The 19,401-nt window shown below is 41.7% G+C and overlaps 1 protein-coding gene, 1 non-coding gene and 1 pseudogene across 2 annotated transcripts; 1 reads left to right on the top strand and 2 right to left on the bottom strand.

Moving 5' to 3' along the window:
- Window positions 1-6,823: 6,823 nt before the first annotated feature.
- LOC147939855 (small nucleolar RNA R71) lies at window positions 6,824-6,930 on the bottom strand. Its single transcript, XR_015564888.1, has one exon. It is a non-coding gene; the product is annotated as a small nucleolar RNA R71 (small nucleolar RNA).
- Window positions 6,931-7,585: 655 nt separating this feature from the next.
- Window positions 7,586-11,988, top strand: LOC147939854 (uncharacterized). The gene is made up of 2 exons (XM_087461060.1): window positions 7,586-9,871; window positions 11,911-11,988. Exons 1-2 carry the CDS (start codon window positions 7,586-7,588, stop codon window positions 11,986-11,988), a joined length of 2,364 nt encoding a protein of 787 aa, XP_087317186.1.
- Window positions 11,989-15,105: 3,117 nt separating this feature from the next.
- LOC147939853 (uncharacterized) lies at window positions 15,106-16,342 on the bottom strand (annotated as a pseudogene).
- Window positions 16,343-19,401: the final 3,059 nt, after the last annotated feature.

Genomic DNA, 19,401 nt, shown 5'->3' with positions numbered 1-19,401 from the left:
CGCGTACCTGGCCTTAAATAAATCTCCTGTGGTTGGCTCAAGGTACTTTATGATGGTGGGAGACTCATATCCAACGTATATTCCCATCCTCCTTTGAGGTCCCATCTTAGTCCTCTGTGGTGGAGCAATCGGTACATAAACGGCACAACCGAATATCTTTAGATGGGACAAGTTTGGCTCATGACCCGTTAATAGTTGGGATGGTGAATATTTGTGTTCACTAGATGGCCTGATGCGTATGAGTTCTGTTGCATGCAATACTGTGTGTCCCCAAGCCGACACAGGAAGCTTCGATCTCATTAACAATGGTCGAGCTATTAATTGTATTCGTTTAATGAAGGATTCAGCTAATACGTTTTGTGTATGGACATGTGCCACGGGATGTTCCACACTCACCCCCATGGACATACAGAAATCATTAAATGCTTGGGATGTGAATTCACCAGCATTATCTAGACGTATAGTCTTAAGTGGAAAATCTGGAAAATGTGCTCTTAGCCTTATAATTTGAGCTAACATTCTAGCAAATGCTAGGTTTCTTGTGGATAACAAGCAAACGTGTGATCATCTGGTTGATGCATCTATCATCACCATAAAATATCGAAATGTCCCACAAGGTGGGTGTATTGGTCCACATATATCACCTTGTATCCTTTCCAGAAAATTTAAAGTCTCTTTATGGACTTTGGCTGGTGAAGGCCGTATTATAAGTTTCCCTTGTGCGCATGCTACACACGTGAGATTTTTAGGGATAACTTTCCTTTCTATAAGGTTGTGCCCTTTCGAACTCTTAATCAGTTTACGCATCATGTTCGAACCCGGATGGCCTAGCCGGTCATGCCATAGAGTGAACTGTTCGTTGAATATTCTGTGCTTTGCCATGTTAGCTTCTATCATGTTAATCCTAGCATGGTATAGACCAGTGGCTAGTGCAGGTATAGTCTCTAGGACCTTCTTTTGTCCATTTACATTTTCTGTAATGTATAGGAACTCTTTAGTTCCTTCACCCTTGGTTTCAACATGATAACCATTTTGTCTTATATCTCTAAAGCTCAATAAGTTTCTCTTAGAGCTGGGTGAGTACAGGGCATCACTTAGTTCAATGTGTGTGCCATTAGGCAACAAAATGTGAGCCTGGCCGTAGCCATCTATTAAATTTGCTATACCCGCAATTGTGCTAACATTTGCATTTTTCATGGTGTGGTTGATAAAGTATATTTTATCTTTTAATATGGTGTGGCTGGATCCACTGTCCACCACTAGCTCACTCATGTCCTCATCCATTTCTATATAAAACAACATTTTGTGTTGTAATGTAATAAGGCAATAAAGTAAAATTCTTAAATTTAAACCAAATCAATCATCCAATACATAAAATAAATAAAAGCATAGAATTAAACCAAATATAAAACCGAAAATTTATTCATCATCTTTGAAACAATCGGAAGTCTCTAGCAGGTCATCATTCTCATGATCGAAGTCCCCTTCGTCATCGAGATGCACAAGATTAGCTTCTGGATTTTTCTTCAAGATCTCTTGGTATGCATCAATAAGGTGTTTGGGAGTCCTGCAGTTCTTTGCCCAGTGGTTTGACATACCACATCGGTGACAAACCTATTTTGCCTTGGTTTGTGGCTTAAACGGCCCGCGGCCCTTATTACCACGTCCGCGGCCGGCTTGGCCCCCACGACCGCTACGTCCTCTGCCACCACGGCCACGGCCGTAGTGTCTTTCTCTGTGGACGTAGTTGGTCTCTCTAGGCTCTCTAAGCTCGTTAGGAACTGCAGTACTATCCTGTCCCAAATCAACTTTGTGTGCTTCCGGTAATGGGGCTGTACCGGGAGGTCTCATGGCACTATTCATCAGCAACAGTTCGTTATTCTGCTCAGCTAGCAGTAAACACTCATTTAGTTCCCCATAGTCCACAAACTTCGTTTGTCGGTACTGTTGCTGGAGGACGATATTGTTAGGACTAAAGGTAGACAATGTCTTATCCAATAGCTCATTTTCCGTCACTACCGTACCGCACAGCCTAAGGACCGAGACAATCCTAAAAAGCTCGGAGTTATACTCATCCACGGATTTGTAATCCTGGATCCTTAGGTGTTTCCAATCGTACTCGGCCTTTGGAAGGAGCACCGTCTTTTGGTGCCCGTAACGGCGTTTAAGCTGTGTCCAAAGGGCGAGAGGATCTTCTATGAATAGGTACTGGTTTTTGAGACTCTCAGCAATGTGGTGATGCATGTGCTGGATACACTTATTCTTTTGCTTGTCCGTGCATGTGGAATCCTCTTCAATGCATTCGAGCAAGTCCTTTGACTTCAAGTTGATCTTGGTGTTCATTGCCCATAGCAAGTAGTTATCACCAGAAGCATTCAGTATTGGATAGTCTAGGCTCTTAAGGCTTGCCATCTGCATAAACAGAAGTAGACATCCGAATGTTAACATGCGATATTTAAGATCGAACCATGCACTTGATTAATAGGACATGCGGTATTTGAGACCGTACCATGCCTTGGGCCATGCGGTATTTGAGACCGAAACATGCTTGCCACTTTATGGTTTTATGGTTTAAATTCATGCATGCAAAGCAACAAAAACAAATATGCTAATGCATGCAACAATTCTAGATAGGATTTCCTTTTTCTCTTAATATTTTCGATAACCACTAAATTAAATTTAGAAGTTTATCTTAATTATATTTTAATTCCAAATTTATTGTTTTAGCTTTATAGAAATTTAACATAACTTTAATAACAAACAAATTTAATCCTAGAACACAAGATTAAATTATGCAGCCGATTATACAATCCTAAGCAAATTCGATTATGATCATGATGCATGAACAATCCAAATTATTAAATTTCCTAGAACAGCTTTGAACAAATTCTACCTTATGATTTAACAAAACAATTCTAGGTTCTTATGCAACATAACAAATCAAGCAATTTCAAACAATCAAATCCGATTTTAAACTTGATAGAGTTATGGTGCAATTCTCAATCAATCTAACAATCCTAACAACCGATTTTAAGTTTTAGGTTTTAAGGAAATTAAAGCTTTGTTAGATTGTGTACTTGGATGTTTTAGGGTTCATTAGTTTTAAGGTTCAAATTCGATTATAGGGTTTTAAGAGGGTTTCGAATTCTGTTTACCTTAACACCAATAGGTTCTGACCGATATTGATCTGGGAGCTAAAGACCTCAGATATCTCACGAACCTCGAACCTCGAACAGCTTCCACGAACCACGAACTGCTTCCCACGAACAGATCCTTGTACCGCACGTACTTGGACTCACCCCCGATCCGCGTACCACGAACCTCGATCAAGTTTGTATGTAACTTGATCACGAGCTAAGGATGCTCGTGAATCAACAAAAGAACTTCGAGATAATAGAGGTAGATCTCGGATGAGAAGAAGAAGAAGAACAGTTTAGGGTTTTGGAAGAGAAGGATGAAAGCGGCGGCTACCTTAGGGTTTTAGGTGGTAGGAGTCTATCGTGCTGATAACGTGTTATGAATATAAAGTTTAGGGATAAAGCACTTGTTATTCTTATTGATCAAAGTCGAGGTTTACATGTTTATATATAGTACAATACAAGGCCAAAGCTAAGACCGACGTAAGACTAGGGCATTGCCGAGAAGGCCATCGGTTGATGGACCGATGGGCCGATAGTACATGGGCCGTAAGGCCAAGGACATAAGGACAATATATGGGCCGGTCCGTACGAAGTCCACTAAGCGTTTTACAACAAGAAGAAAAAAAAAACAATTTATCTCTTGTTAAATTAGGCGCAAAATGAATTTTTTTTTGATAAAGTGTTGTCGTTTCAATGATTTTAGGTTTTAAAGCCGAATTTTGATTTCCGCTTAGTTATTAAAAGGTTTAGCATTTTTTAAGTGCTATATCATATTTAAACTCAATCTACCAAAATATATTTAATAACACTTAGGAAAATTGAGCTATCTTTATGTGCTATTAATATCCATATTTCTTATAGTGTTTACTCTGATATTATACTGATTTTCAACAACATTCACAAACCCTGTAAAGACTGTAAGAACCTCTCATTTTGTTTTTAACAAATAAACCCAAGTTGCTCTTGAATGATCGTCTACAATTGTCAGAAAATACTGAAATCCTTCAATTGTCTCAACTGAAAAGGGTCTCCAAATATCCATATGTAATAATTCAAGATAATAATTCAAAATTTGAATTACAAATATTATTTGGAGAAGGATAGGAAAGCTTTCTCTGTTTAGCAAGATGACAAACATGATAATAAGCAAGTCCTTTATTCTTATGTCTAGTAGTGCCTAAAGACTCAGAAATGACATCCAATCTGCTGAATGAAGGGTGTCCTAGTCTCTTATGCCACATACTGACATCTACGATAGCATTCACTGATACTTCATAATCTTCAACTTCCAACACATAGAGATTAGCCACTCTTCTACCCTTCCCAATTGTCAACTCCCTGGTATGATCCTGAATTTCACATGAAGAAGGATCAAATATAACTCTGGAACCAAGATCTGTGGTTAGAGAGCTGATACTGATGAGATTCAATCTGAATTCAGGAATAAACAACACATTCTTGAGAGAAATATGATTGTTAATTCTAATTGTTCCAACACCACTGATCTTAACTGTGGGACCAACAGGCAAATTCACACAACTCACAATAGTAGTATCAATAGTCGAGAAAAGGCTCCTATCATGAGATACATGATGAGTTGCTCCAGAATTTATCACCCAGGTTTGTGGTGAGATAGTGTTCTTGGAGACAGTTAAGATGCCAACAGAACAGTAGGTAGATGGTTAGAAAGAAATACCAGTATACTCAGGCTTAGGTGAGGTGATATGTTACGGTTTTGACTCACTTTGACCCCGTTTATTTGATAGTTTTGTAGTTGTTTGAGTCCTTTTCAGGTTATAATAAGAGGCTAGGAAGCTAAAAGCAAGGATTGGAACAGCATGAGCAATCGGAGCAGAAAGGAGTTGAATTGGAGCAGAAAAGCTGATTTTAGACCCAGGAGCACATGCTCCCGATTTCCGAGAACATGCTCCCAACTCTACGGTTTCATGACGACACGTGGCAAGCATCTAGGCGCCGATTCCCTGCCAAATTCCCCTTATTTTAGGCGATCCTTTGTGAGAGAAAGAGGGCTGAGATCGCTTTTTAATAGGGAGATTTGAATTTGGAATCTTTCCTTATTTTTCTCTACTTGTATGCTATTTAACCTAGGGTTTTTAGGAGAGATGGATATACCTTTTCTTTTGTTTTTGAGCGACGTTTTTGTGAGAGGGAGAAGAGCGGCTACCTTGTGAAGCATTCTCTGAACCCTTTTTTATTTTTATGTCATTGAATTTCTCATCTTTTGCTATGATTCATTTCTCTATGTCTGAGTAGTTTTCTTTGCTAGATTAGGGGTTTCAAAAGGGGTTTCATGGGTTAGCAACAGAACACAAATATGACTTTATATAATCGATTGTCTTCACTATTGTTAGACTTAATGCTTAGGTTGATTTGATCACCCAATCTGTGATTCTAGGTTTATCTATTCATCAAAAGTGTAATAGGTTGCTAGAAAAGACATTAGTGGGCAAATTATCCTAGACCTGCGAAAGTTGATGTGTAGGTGATTTGTGAACTTATCATTCCTGTTCTTTAATGCTTGTCTGCGATTCTTGGCTCAAACGACAGTTTAGGGTTTATGGACCGCCGAGCATGTGCTCCGGATGTCTGAGCATGTGCTCCGCGTTTCCGCACAGAATCGACTAGATAGAGTTATTGATACCACGACAGTGGATCAATTTATATTTATGTTTGAGTTCTAGACTGGTACTTAATCTATGCCCTGAATAGTTGTTTAGTTGCTATCTCTGAAATTCCCGAGAATTATCCCTGATCTAGTGTTTTGCTTATTGCCTTTTTATACCGTTTTAATCGCGTTACTGTTACCAAACAAACCCAACTTTGAATTGTCTCAGCTTGAAATTGAACCAATAGAACCATAGAGTAAACTTGGTCTTCGTGGGATTCGACCCCTAAGTACTACTTCTTTGCTGTGCACTTGCAGTAGGAAAATAGGGTTTAAAACTCTGTGTATCAAGTTTTTGGCACCGTTGCCGGGGACCAAATTTTTATCTTTGGTTTTCGGCGAAATTACTAGACGAAGACCTTACTGATTTTTCTTTCTGCTTCTTCTTTGCGTGTGTTTCAGGTGCATGTCAAGAAGATCTACAAGAAGAAACAACACCGAAGAACTAGTGGCTTTGTCAGCCGCAGAGCTCTCTTTGGCAAAAAGAACAAACCGCAAGAACAGAAAGTTTCAATCCGTCAACATGGGTGACAACAGAAACAATGAGGATATGGCTGCCGAGTTGCAGCAACTTCGACAACAGTTGGGGCAGTTGCTCCGTGCTCAACACGAAAGAGCCGCGCCGCCACAACCGTCCATTCGGGACAAGGACAACCCACATGTGTTCTACACCAACCGAGCGGCGATTGTTCCTCCCACCATCCTGAGACAAGATTTTGAGATCAAGCCACAGATGATCTCTCTAGTGAAGCAGCACCTATTTCACGTTCTCCCAGCTGAGATTCCGATGGACCACATCGAGAATTTTGAGGAGATATGTAGCACCACTGGTTCAAATGGGATACCGCCAGACTTTCTGAAGTGCAAGCTCTTTCCCTTCTCTCTTGCGGATAGAGCTTCACGTTGGCTGAAGTCATTGCCACCTGGGTCTCTGACATCATGGGAACAGTGTAGATCTGCGTTTCTGGACCATTTCTACACCAAGGCTAAGACCGCTGCCCTGAAGAACAAGATTTCATCGTTCCAACAGCACACTGGAGAAGCCTTCTGCGAGGCTTGGGAGAGGTACAAAGAGTACCATAGAGAGTGTCCGCACCATGGATTCAGTGATGAACAGATTCTGGGCATTTTCTATGATGGAGTTAACCGGGACTACAGAAACGCTCTCAACTCGGCCAGTAATGGGGATTTTATGACAAAGTCTAAGGAAGGAGCATATCAGTTGATTGAGAACCTAGCTGCAAGCTCCAGCAACAAGGCTCCTGAGTATGACAGGTCCGTGAAGGTCAACAGTGTCGATACGCAAAAGATCGACGAGTTGACAGCCAAGGTGAACCTTCTTCTGAAGGGGAGCCAGAAAACTGTCTATTTTGTCGATGAGACCGGAGACATGCCGCTAGCTCAGGAGATTTGTGATGGAGAGGATGAAACGATGGAGGTTAATTATGTGAGTGGGCAAGGTTTTGTGCAGAACAGGGGTTTCAACCCGAACTACAGAAGCCATCCGAATTTGTCCTATAGAAGCACCAACGTGGAGAATCCTCAGGATCAGGTGTATCCGCAGCAAGGACCTCAGAATCAGATGGGTTATAAGAAAAACTTCTCAAACAACTTCCAAGGCAAACAGTTTGTGCCCACTCAAAACCGTTTCCAAGGGGGGAACCAGCAGGCATATACAAGCGCTCAGCAAGCACCGCCTTTCACCAACCAGCAGTTGGGATCTTCACCTGCTAGCAGCTCTCAAGATGAGCTGAAAAACATGATGCAACAACTCTTGGTGAATCAACAAAAAGCTTCAGTGGAAATCAACGCTAAGGTCGATACCATATACAATGACCTTAATGGGAAGTATGAGGCAGTAATGTCACATGTGAAGAAGCTTGATGTTCAGGTTGCACAGACTGCTGAAGCCGTGAAAAGAACTCCTGGGACTCTGCCCGGAAAAGGGGAAGCAAACCCGCAGAACGAGTATGTCAATGCGATTGAGCTAAGGGGAGGAAAGAAGTTACCCCCTAGAGAAGCACCATCCGCTAGGCTTGACAATGGCAAGGGTATTGCTGAAGAATACCTTCCTCAACATGCTGCTGAGACTCCACCGTTGAGTCAAAAAGAAGCCGAAGCATCCGGCGAGCATGTGCTCCCACCCAGCGAGCACGCGCTCCCGACTCCCGATCAGACCGTTCCTACTGAGGTACCTCCTGCACGCGTGTACACCCCTAGGGTTCCTTACCCTGTTCCTCCTAAGAAATCTCGCAAGGATTTGGAGGATGCAAAGTGCAAGGAGATGTTGAGAGAATTGACGGTAAAACTACCCCTAGCTGATGCTGTTCAGATGATACCTGCTTTGAAGAGATATGTGAAGGGGTTAGTTTCTGGGAGAGTGTCAGAGGAAGAGAACGTGATGATGGTTTCAAGAGAGTGCAGTGCTGTGCTGCAAAAAAAAGTGCTAAAGAAGAGAGATGATCCAGGGCGATTTGTCTTATCCGTGAGAATCGGTAAAACGATTTTTGCAAACTCCCTCTGTGATCTAGGTTCCAGTGTGAACCTTATGCCATATTCAGTGGCTAAAAGGCTAGGATACACGAAGTTCAAGTCTACACGGATTTCGTTAGTATTCGCGGATAGATCCACCAAGCGCCCCATAGGAGTGTTGGAGGATTTACATGTCCAGATAGGGGACACGCTTATAGCAGCAGACTTTGTGGTTCTGGAACTTGAAGAAGAACCACGTGACCCCCTGATCTTGGGTAGATCATTCTTATGCACAGCTGGTGCGATTATAGATGTGCAAGGGGGAGCGATCGATCTCCAGCTGGGGGATATGATCGCAAGGTTTGAGATGAATAAGCTGCTCAAGAAACCTATGATAGATGGTCAGACTTTTGTGGTTGATGATGGTTCAGAGGTTGCACATGAGGTTACCGATGAAGTTCTCACTCTCGACCCGTTGGAGGTTGCCTTGACAAAGGCAGAGGGTAAGTATGGATTCTTGAATGAGGAAGCCGACGGTTTTACACGCATTTTGGATGCAGGTACACGGTTCCAGCAACTGGTAGCTTACGCCAGCCTAGACGATGAGAACCAATCAGGGGAGGAATCCGCCGAGGGAGCACCTGCTCCGGATTCCGGAGCACATGCTCCGGTAAAGTCAGCGGACGGTCCTTGGAGCGAGTTAAGAGCTCCAAAGGTAGAGCTAAAACCATTTCCAGCCGGGCTAAGGTACGCGTTCCTAGGTCCTAACTCTACATACCCCGTGATAGTGAACTCTGAACTAAACAATGTAGAGACCGCTTTGCTCCTTTGTGAACTTAGGAAGTATAGAAATGCTCTAGGGTATTCACTAGATGACATCCCAGGAATCTCACCAGATCTTTGCATGCATAGGATACATCTAGAAGATGAATCAATGACTTCGGTAGAACATCAGAGGAGGTTGAACCCGAATCTAAAGGATGTTGTTAAGAAAGAGATAATGAAACTTCTAGATGCGGGTGTAATTTATGCTATTTCTGATAGTTCCTGGATTAGTCCAGTTCATGTAGTCCCTAAGAAAGGTGGAATTACAGTGGTTAAGAATGATAAGGATGAGTTGATTCCTACTAGGACAGTTACGGGACATCGCATGTGCATAGACTATAGAAAACTTAATGCTGCGACACGTAAGGATCATTTTCCTTTGTCGTTTATTGATCAAATGCTTGAGAGATTGGCTAACAGACCTTACTACTGTTTCTTAGATGGCTATTCAGGTTTCTTTCAGATCCCAATCCATCCCGACGATCAAGAGAAGACCACATTCACATGTCCTTACGACACCTTTGCTTACCGCAGAATGCCGTTTGGCTTGTGCAATGCACCAGCGACCTTCCAACGATGCATGATGTCCATTTTCACTGACCTGATTGAGGATATAATGGAAGTTTTCATGGACGATTTCTCCGTCTATGGGAGCTCCTTTTCCGTTTGTTTGTCTAATCTGTGTAGGGTGTTGCAGCGGTGTGAAGACAAACATCTGGTGCTGAATTGGGAGAAATGCCACTTCATTGTCAGAGATGGAATAGTGCTAGGACACAAGATTTCTGAAAAGGGGATTGAGGTTGACAAAGCCAAGGTTGAGGTGATAATGAGTTTACAACCGCCTAATTCGGTAAAAGGGATCCGCAGTTTCCTTGGCCACACCGGTTTCTACAGACGGTTCATTAAGGATTTCTCCAAGATAGCAAGACCACTTACCCAGCTGTTGTGTAAGGAAGTGAAGTTTGATTTCGATTCTGCTTGCTTGGAAGCGTTTCACACGATCAAGGGAGCCTTGGTTAGCGCTCCGATTGTACAACCGCCAGATTGGGACCTTCCCTTTGAGGTCATGACTGATGCGAGTGACTATGCCGTGGGAGCAGTTCTAGGACAGAGAAAAGACAAGAAGCTGCACGTGATATACTATGCCAGCCGCACCTTGGATGAGGCTCAGTGCAAGTACACTACAACCGAGAAAGAACTTTTAGCGGTTGTGTTTGCTTTTGAGAAGTTCCGATCATACCTTGTTGGTTCCAAAGTGGTTGTTCACACTGATCATGCAGCATTGAGGTATCTACTGACCAAGAAGGATGCAAAACCAAGGCTACTCTGTTGGATTTTGTTGCTTCAAGAGTTTGACTTGGAGATTAAAGACAAGAAGGGTATTGAGAACGGAGTTGCAGATCACTTATCAAGAATAAGGATAGAAGAAGAGCTACCCTTGGATGATAGCCTTCCTGAAGAACATGTTTACTCGATCGGCATCTTTGATCCCGCCGAGCACATGCTCCGCCTGGGAGCACATGCTCCGAAAACCCCGTGCAAGGCAATCGATACCAACAAACAGCCGAGTTTTCCCTGGTTTGGAGAGTATGCAAACTACCTAGCAGCAGAGAAAGAACCTACTGAGTTTGTGGGGAACAAGAAGAAGAAGTTCCTAAAAGACATAAGGCGGTATTTTTGGGATGAGACTTACCTCTATAGGCATTGCTCGGATGGTGTTTTCAGGAGGTGTGTGACTGAGGAGGAGGTTCCTGGAGTCTTGTTTCATTGCCATAGCTCACCCTATGCTGGACACTTTGCTACTTTCAAAACCGTGTCCAAAACTCTTCAAGCGGGTTATTGGTGGCCTACCATGTTCAGAGATGCGCGGCGGTTCGTGTCTACTTGTGACACATGTCAGAGACAAGGGAACATCAGTAGGAGGAATGAAATGCCTCAGAATTTCATCTTGGAGGTTGAGGTATTTGATGTTTGGGGAATTGACTTCATGGGACCTTTCCCGAACTCATTCGGCAATGAGTACATATTGGTGGCTGTCGATTACGTGTCCAAGTGGGTAGAAGCTTTGGCCAGCCCCAATAATGATGCAAAGACCGTGCTCAGGATGTTCAAGTCGGTTATTTTCCCACGGTTTGGTGTCCCACGGGTAATCATTAGCGATGGTGGATCGCATTTCATTAACAAGGCTTTGAGAGTCTTCTCAAGAAGAATGGAGTGAGGCACAAGGTCGCCACCCCCTACCACCCACAAACAAGCGGCCAAGTTGAGATCTCTAACCAGGAGATTAAGAGCATTTTGCGAAAAACAGTGAACACAACAAGGAAGGATTGGTCTCAGAAGCTAGATGAGGCTCTATGGGCTTATAGAACCGCCTACAAAACACCCCTGGGGACTACACCGTTTCACTTGGTGTATGGTAAGGCGTGTCACCTTCCTGTTGAGCTAGAGTACAAGGCTGCTTGGGCAGTGAAAATGCTGAACTTTGACACTAAAAGCACCCATGAAAGGAGGAAGATGCAACTGCATGAGCTAGAGGAGATTAGGCACCTCGCCTATGAAAACTCAAAACTCTACAAGGAGCGTACCAAAGCCTACCATGACAAGCGGATCCTCACTAGGACCTTTGCTCCTAATGATCAAGTCTTGTTGTTCAACTCTAGGCTGAAACTGTTTCCCGGAAAGCTAAGATCACGATGGTCCGGACCCTTCACCATCAAGGAGATTAGACCATATGGGGCTGTTGTGTTGCTGGACACAAAAGGAGGAGAATTTGTGGTGAATGGACAGAGGCTGAAGCCATATCTTGCCGCCTCTGAGCACGAAAGGGGTGAAACCTTCGCCCTAGGCGACCCTCCTATTGCCTAAGGAGCTTTCGAGTCAAGCTAATGACTTAAAACAAGCGCTGGGTGGGAGGCAACCCACCAGGTATATATTGCTGAGTTTTTCCTTTTCTTTTTAGGATTTGTTTCTTCTCTTTTCGGTTTCAGGAATGTTGGAAGAAGACGCGGAGCACATGCTCGCAGGACGCGAGCAACCCGATGCAAATGCTCGGCGAACTGAGAACCAAAGAAAAAGAGAAGAGTGATTGGGCCAGGTAAGTTTAATGAATTTCAGGCCCAGGCCCAGACCGATTTCAGTGATTTTCGAGATGGATGGTCGAGTCGCAGCAAAAGAACAACAGCTTGATGCAGAGGATCCTGACGGCACTATCTCGCGGTTGCTGCCACCACACCACCACCACCGCCGACCCAAGCCCACCGGTGAGACCACCACGTTGGAGGCGCCGCCTTGCCCGTTCGGAGAGCGAGAGCCCAGACGATTCAGACGCCTGATCGCGGTTACACACACCATCATTGTCCTATCCGCCTTATTTTCTGTTCATTTTTATTGTTATCTTTATTTTTCTTCTTGTCTAGGTCTCTCTTTGGCTTATTTTCACACCGGAGACGGTGTGAAGTAAGTCCGGGGGAGGGTCACCTATGACATTTGTTTTCTTTATTTTTCTTTTTATTGAGTCGGTTTGTCATGTGAGTCGAACCAAAACTTGTGGGAATTAGGACCGAAATCTGTGATGTTTTTAACCATTTGTGAGTTTGACCGTTTTTCCTAGTGACCATTGTTGCAGAACTAAGAGTACAGAGACGAGCTAATACCTCTTCACATTCGGACCCTTCTCCTGGCCAGAAAAGCTTCATCCCATTAAGGTTTCACCGGAAAGACGTAGACTCTACTTTATTGGAACCTAACCGGATTTAAATTCTTCTCGTTTTGGGCATTAGGATAGGGAACGTGTCACATATTCAGGACTTCTTATTCATTTTGCTAATCTTGCTCATCCTGAATAGCTAGCTCATTTTAAGTTAGTACCACCCCGAGCCTAACCTCCTTTCAAACCACTTGCACTTGTATTTTTGTTTTCTCATTCTGTGCAGCTATGTGCAAAACGGTCAGGGAGAGCAGGACTGACACAATCTCTAACTCGCTCTTGCTGGAGAACCAAAGAGGAAAAAGCCGGACGGACAGAGCACGTGCTCCAACCCAGCGAGCACCTGCTCCGAAATTATATAAATCCGAGTCCGCGAGTTGTTTTGAGCAGAGAGAGAGCCTAGGATACGGTCCGCATGCTCCTGGGGCAATATCAGAAGAAGATCCCCATCATCCTTCATATGTCTCATCAAAAAAAAAAAAAAACGTTTAAGGATGATGGAAAGGGACCAGAGCTAGTGTTACACACCCCCGAGCATGCGTTGTACCCTGAGGAGAAAAGAGAGGCTGAGTTTGAGAAGATAAGAAGAGGAGAGTGATTAGAGGTTGTGGACATCAATGAGTCCACTCTCCCTTAACATTTTGTGCGATATCCTGCATCTCTTTCGAAGTAATGGTAACTCTTAAACACTCTATAGCTCCACCATTAAAACAGCCTTTTATCTACCAAGCCTCGATTTCACTAGCTTAATGCCCTTAATGAGAATCTCACGCCAATTTTAATTGAATGTATAGAGTCTTTGTCTGGAAAGTGATCTTTTTCTGGGTTTGATTGCCAATTATGGTTCTGGTTTTGGAGATGTTTGCTGGAGAATTTTATCGGTATAGCTTGTTCTAACACATGTGGTCTGCAGGTCATGGTCTACTCACGGTTTCTGAGATTTTTGCGAGTTCCCACCTTGGCTCTCTTGGCGCTTGGTTTGAGTTTGTTTGAGGACAAACAAAGATCTAAGTCCGGGGGAGTTGATATGTTACGGTTTAGACTCACTTTGACCCCGTTTATTTGATAGTTTTGTAGTTGTTTGAGTTCTTTTCAGGTTATAATAAGAGGCTAGGAAGCTAAAAGCAAGGATTGGAACAGCAGGAGCAATCAGAGCAGAAAGGAGTTGAATTGGAGCAGAAAAGCTGATTTTAGACCCAGGAGCACATGCTCCCGATTTCCGAGCACATGCTCCCAACTCTATGGTTTTCTGACGACACGTGGCAAGCATCTAGGCGCCGATTCCCTGCCTAATTCCCCTTATTTTAGGCGATCCTTTGTGAGAGAAAGAGGGCTGAGATCGCTTTTTAATAGGGAGATTTGAATTTAGAATCTTTCCTTATTTTTCTCTACTTGTATGCTATTTAACCTAGGGTTTTTAGGAGAGATGGATATACCTTTTCTTTTATTTTTGAGCGACGTTTTTGTGAGAGGGAGAAGAGCGGCTACCTTGTGAAGCATTCTCTAAACCCTTTTTTATTTTTATGTCATTGAATTTCTCATCTTTTGCTATGATTCATTTCTCTATGTCTGAGTAGTTTTCTTTGCTAGATTAGGGGTTTCAAAAGGGGTTTCATAGGCTAGCAAAAGAACACAAATAGGGCTTTATATAATCGATTGTCTTCACTATTGTTAGACTTAATGCTTAGGTTGATTTGATCACCCAATCTATGATTCTAGGTTTATCTATTCATCAAAAGTGTAATAGGTTGCTAGAAAAGACATTAGTGGGCAAATTATCCTAGACCTGTGAAAGTTGATGTGTAGGTGATTTGTGAACTTATCATTCCTGTTCTTTAATGCTTGTCTGCGATTCTTGGCTCAAACGACAGTTTAGGGTTTATGGACCGCCGAGCATGTGCTCCGGATGTCTGAGCATGTGCTCCGCGTTTCCGCACAGAATCGACTAGATAGAGTTATTGATACCACGACAGTGGATCAATTTATATTTATGTTTGAGTTCTAGACTGGTACTTAATCTATGCCCTGAATAGTTGTTTAGTTGCTATCTCTGAAATTCCCGAGAATTATCCCTGATCTAGTGTTTTGCTTATTGCCTTTTTATACCGTTTTAATCGCGTTACTGTTACCAAACAAACCCAACTTTGAATTGTCTCAGCTTGAAATTGAACCAATAGAACCATAGAGTAAACTTGGTCTTCGTGGGATTCGACCCCTAAGTACTACTTCTTTGCTGTGCACTTGCAGTAGGAAAATAGGGTTTAAAACTCTGTGTATCATGAGGATGAACTAGCTTCAAGATTAGATGAATTAGGAGTTGCTTGAGGCTGCAATTGTGAGCTAAAGAGTGCTATGAACTGTTGAATTTGATCCTTACTCAAATTCCCAATCATACTTTCCATAGTAGGAGATTCATTAGCAGACTGAGAAGTGGTCAAAGACATTTGAGCTGCTACAGGACACGGCTTAGTAGGTTTATTAAAGACTTTTCCCTTTGGAGTAAGGCCAGGAGGAAAACTGTGTTTCTTGTAGCATCTTTCTGCTATGTGACCAGCCCGATTACAAAAGGAACAAATGGGTCTCCCATTATTCGGACCATTTTGGACATAGCAAACAGTTGAATTTGGACCAGAATGAGATTCAACCTCTGAAACTTGGAATGCCACAGCAGGAGCAACATTCACATTTGAGAATCCCTTCTGACTATCATCTTGATCAAGTATATTGTAAACCTCAGCTAAGGATGGGAGCACCTTTTTCATGATGACCTGTCTCCTGATTATAACATAAGATTCATTCAATCCAACAAGAAATTTGACTATTTTAGCTCTCTCTGCCTTCAATTGCAAACGAGCAGCTTTTCCACATACACATGGTTCATCAACCTCTTCTGTACTCTCCAAACTATTCCATAGTTTTTTTAAATTTCGTGTAATAAGCCATTAGCGACATAGATCCCTGACGGAGATCTTGAATCTCTTGAGTGAGATTGAAAGTCCTTGGCAAATTACTCATATGAAAACGACTGTATAAATCACGCCAAATATCAGAAGCATCTTTTAGCCTAAGAATGCTACGATATATCTCTGGTGATACTGAATTCAACAACCAAGATTTTACCATACTATTGCAACAGGACCATAGGGGAAAACTCTGATCCGATTCATCTGGACGAGTTAAAGTACCATCTATGAATCCTAGTTTCCTTTTTGAATCTAAAGCAATACACATAGCAGCTTCCCAATCATCATAATTTGTTCCATCTAAGCGAATAGCAACGAGAATCAAACCTGGATGATCGACACTATGCATAGAGAACGGAGACGGCGTCGGAACCAAAGAGATTGGTGGTGTGATGGCTCGCGGGGCTTCAGAAGCTCTAGATCTGGCAACTGGAGGAGAATCCGGAGGAGATTCAACAACACCGGTGGATCGTGACGACTTTCGAACAGCAGAACTTATTCCTGACTTCGATTGAGTGAATTTTCGTGTGGCTCGAGTTACGGTCACCATTGTAGCTTGATGAATTGAGCTCAAAAACAAAGAATCAGATCGAAATCAATGGAGAATTGAGCTCGATGGCTCTGATACCATATTATGGATCGAAAGAGACGATGAGAAAGTTTGTTACTGGTTTGAAATTATCTTTCTCATTCAATGAATCTAAAATGTATCTGTACAAGAGGATATATACACATATCAATTAGACCGTATACTAAACTATACAATTCAATCTCCGGTTAAGTTAATTTAGTAACTAAACCACACTAAGCCAAGTCTCTATCTCCAATAATACCATTTACATCATCTTCATTTAAAAGGAACTATATAGTATATATATATATATATATATATATATATATATATATCTTTTTCTAGAACCCCGTTTCTAAAGAGAAGTATCGTCTTTGTGGGAAACTATAATTACACCCAGAGCCGTGCAAACGTTATAGAAAAAGAAACCTTCGCTTGTAGCATCCAATTTTGGGAAAAAAATTAAGGGCATATATTTATAATATTTATTACTCCTATTAAGTTTATTCCTAATAAAAACTATATACTTTTACAAATTATATACGAAGATGGGCTTATACTTTATATGTTACAACGTTGAAAACTCAAATATATAGAGAATTTAGAATCAAAATATGGGTTCATCTACAATCTGGTTTTAAACATGAGCTTATACCATGTTAATTAATTAATTAAAAAGAATCTTTTTTTTTTTGGACGAAAGTATACTTCATTCATTCAAGCCAAAGCAAGTACAAAGAATCAAACATCAACCTCATAGTTGGATATAACAATAATCAATACTAGGGCTCTTACAAGAGACTGATAGATAACATAGATAGAGTAAAACGACCATAGATCCATACATCGGAGACAAGAACAAGATAGCAGCTTGCCACAAGCGATTGAATGGTGAGTCGAAACCAATTCCACGAAGAATTCGGGAGATTGTTGAATGGTCACATTCCAAATAGGAGATAGTGACGTTGACAAGGGATCCTTGGCCTTGGTCAGCAAGGAAGTCGAAGGTCTAGCAAATGTTCTCTCTATTGAAGAGGATAGTTGCAACAAAGGTTTCTTAGACAGAACACTAAGATTTTCTTTCATCAGGATTAGATGATTGTATTTGTCTAAACTAACTATTGGTTTCAAAACAAAGTGAGAAAGGAGTCTTCGGCCATTCTCAGCAAGGTAGTGAAGCAGCAATAAATTAGGTTTTGACAAAGAAATAAGTAGGGCAAACCTGGGCCATCTTGTTGTAGAGGCCATATCCATAAAATAATTTTTGGATCGAGAAAGATAAATTAGTGGGCCAGAAAGTGATGGGCCTACCACAAAGGAGGAATCCAACTTAGCAATTAGGGTTTTGCCTTGTGCTTGCTGCCTTCTCTACGGAACGAGCGGCTGCTCACTGTCCCGATTTAAAGTCACCGACGGCAACTGATCGGAGACGGAGGCCTTCGTCGGATATGAGGAGAGATTGGATCTTGGCAGGATAGTCATTGGAAAGGATCTGAAAAGTCCAATTGAGTGGGTGATAATTTTCACCATCTTTCTCGAGTAACTACAGTCGGAGAAGGCTAAGCTTCCCGTCCAGACGAGAGAACCGCCGTGTGCCGTCGACGACTCCACCGAACATGGCACATCTGATGGTCCAAGAGGGATGCCTCCTGCCATCAATGAAGTCCGGTGTGAGCATTCTTCTGGGGGACTTGGATCAGATCTGTAGGTATATGGTTGAGCGAAGAGAGTATGATTCACCTTGAAGCTTGCATCGCTTGATAAAAAAATTGCCCTCAGAGAAGTTGCGAATAGAGATTGAGATGGGAGGGCAAATGCCGGACCCCATCGTCTTCTGCCGTCGTTGAGATTTTGGTCATCGTTGAGAGACAAGGAGGAAAGGAAGGTTTGAGGTGGTTGAGACAAGGTTTGCAAGGATAAAAATGAAGCTGAAAGTATCGGAAACCAACTAAGAAGAGGAAGCACTAAACAGAGCAAGTGGATCAGAGGAGCAAACTCCCGACGCCGGCGTTTTGCACCACTGCCGGCGCCGGAAACCATGTTCGTAGAAGACTTCTCGATAGTTGTGTCTGGGAGAACACCTCAAGCTTATACAAACTGATTTTGTTTACTGTTCACAATTGACAAAATAAAAGATCTATCCAATGCAAGTGCAACTTTAGTTTATGACGATTCAATTAAAAAGAATCAGACAAACTAGTTAAACAGTAATAATTACAATAGATTTTTGCCAGTTTCTTTTCATCGTTAATCTTGATCTTTTGATTATAATGTAAAATAATACATTGGTTATTAAGTTTTATGTCAACATTTTTTCATCAAATTATTTTTGTCAAAGTGTCAAATTAAAATTAATTAATGGTCTAATTTCTATTTCTGTTTACTTTGTTTTGGTTAGATGTGTTCACCCTAATATTTTTTAGAATCGCAAGTAATCATCGTAATTGGTAATTTTATTATTAATAGAAAGTTTGGTTAAGAACTATTTGTTTTAATTTGTTTATTTGTTTCTTTATTTATTTTTATTATAATGATAATGGCGTTCATTTTGTAGATATTTTTGTTTTGGTTACACCCAACCATTTTATTTTTCATCACTTGTGGTCAGAGCCTGCCGTAAATATAGGCTGATGAAGCAGCTGTTTGCGGCCCGATACTGATAAGTGTGTTTTCGGCCCTCAAATCAGCAAAATATCTTATTAGTTTAGTGGTAAGGAACTACCTAAACTACTGGGAAATTTACAGTTCGACTTTACCCACGTTCAATTTTATTAATTTTATTAGATTTATTAAAAATAATCGGCCAAACAAATTTTTTGGGCTTGTGGCCCAAACAATATGTGCGACGGCTCTGCTTGTAGTATTCATTAACCTTCGCACAGCTCTGATTTTACACCACTAATTTTAAATCAAATTTCATTGAATAAAATATGTGTATGAAATGGTAGTTCCAACTTCTAACAAGTGGGTTTAATAATATCAACTTGATTATCAAACAGACTAAACAATGGTAAATTATATTATACATATTGATGAGA

The sequence above is a fragment of the Camelina sativa genome, chromosome 8, assembly GCF_030686135.1.
Source record: "Camelina sativa cultivar CO46 ecotype springtype chromosome 8, ASM3068613v1".
NCBI classification, from domain to species: domain Eukaryota; kingdom Viridiplantae; phylum Streptophyta; class Magnoliopsida; order Brassicales; family Brassicaceae; genus Camelina; species Camelina sativa.
This window is presented reverse-complemented; position numbering and strand designations above follow the sequence as displayed.

Excerpts from the sequence above, each read along its gene's own strand:
- LOC147939854 (XM_087461060.1), top strand. The coding sequence starts at position 7,586 with ATGATGCAACAACTCTTGGTGAATCAACAAAAAGCTTCAGTGGAAATC. Across the intron at positions 9,872-11,910 it reads GGGAGAAATGCCACTTCATT|AGGCTGAAGCCATATCTTGC; the intron begins GTCAGAGATGGA and ends GTGAATGGACAG.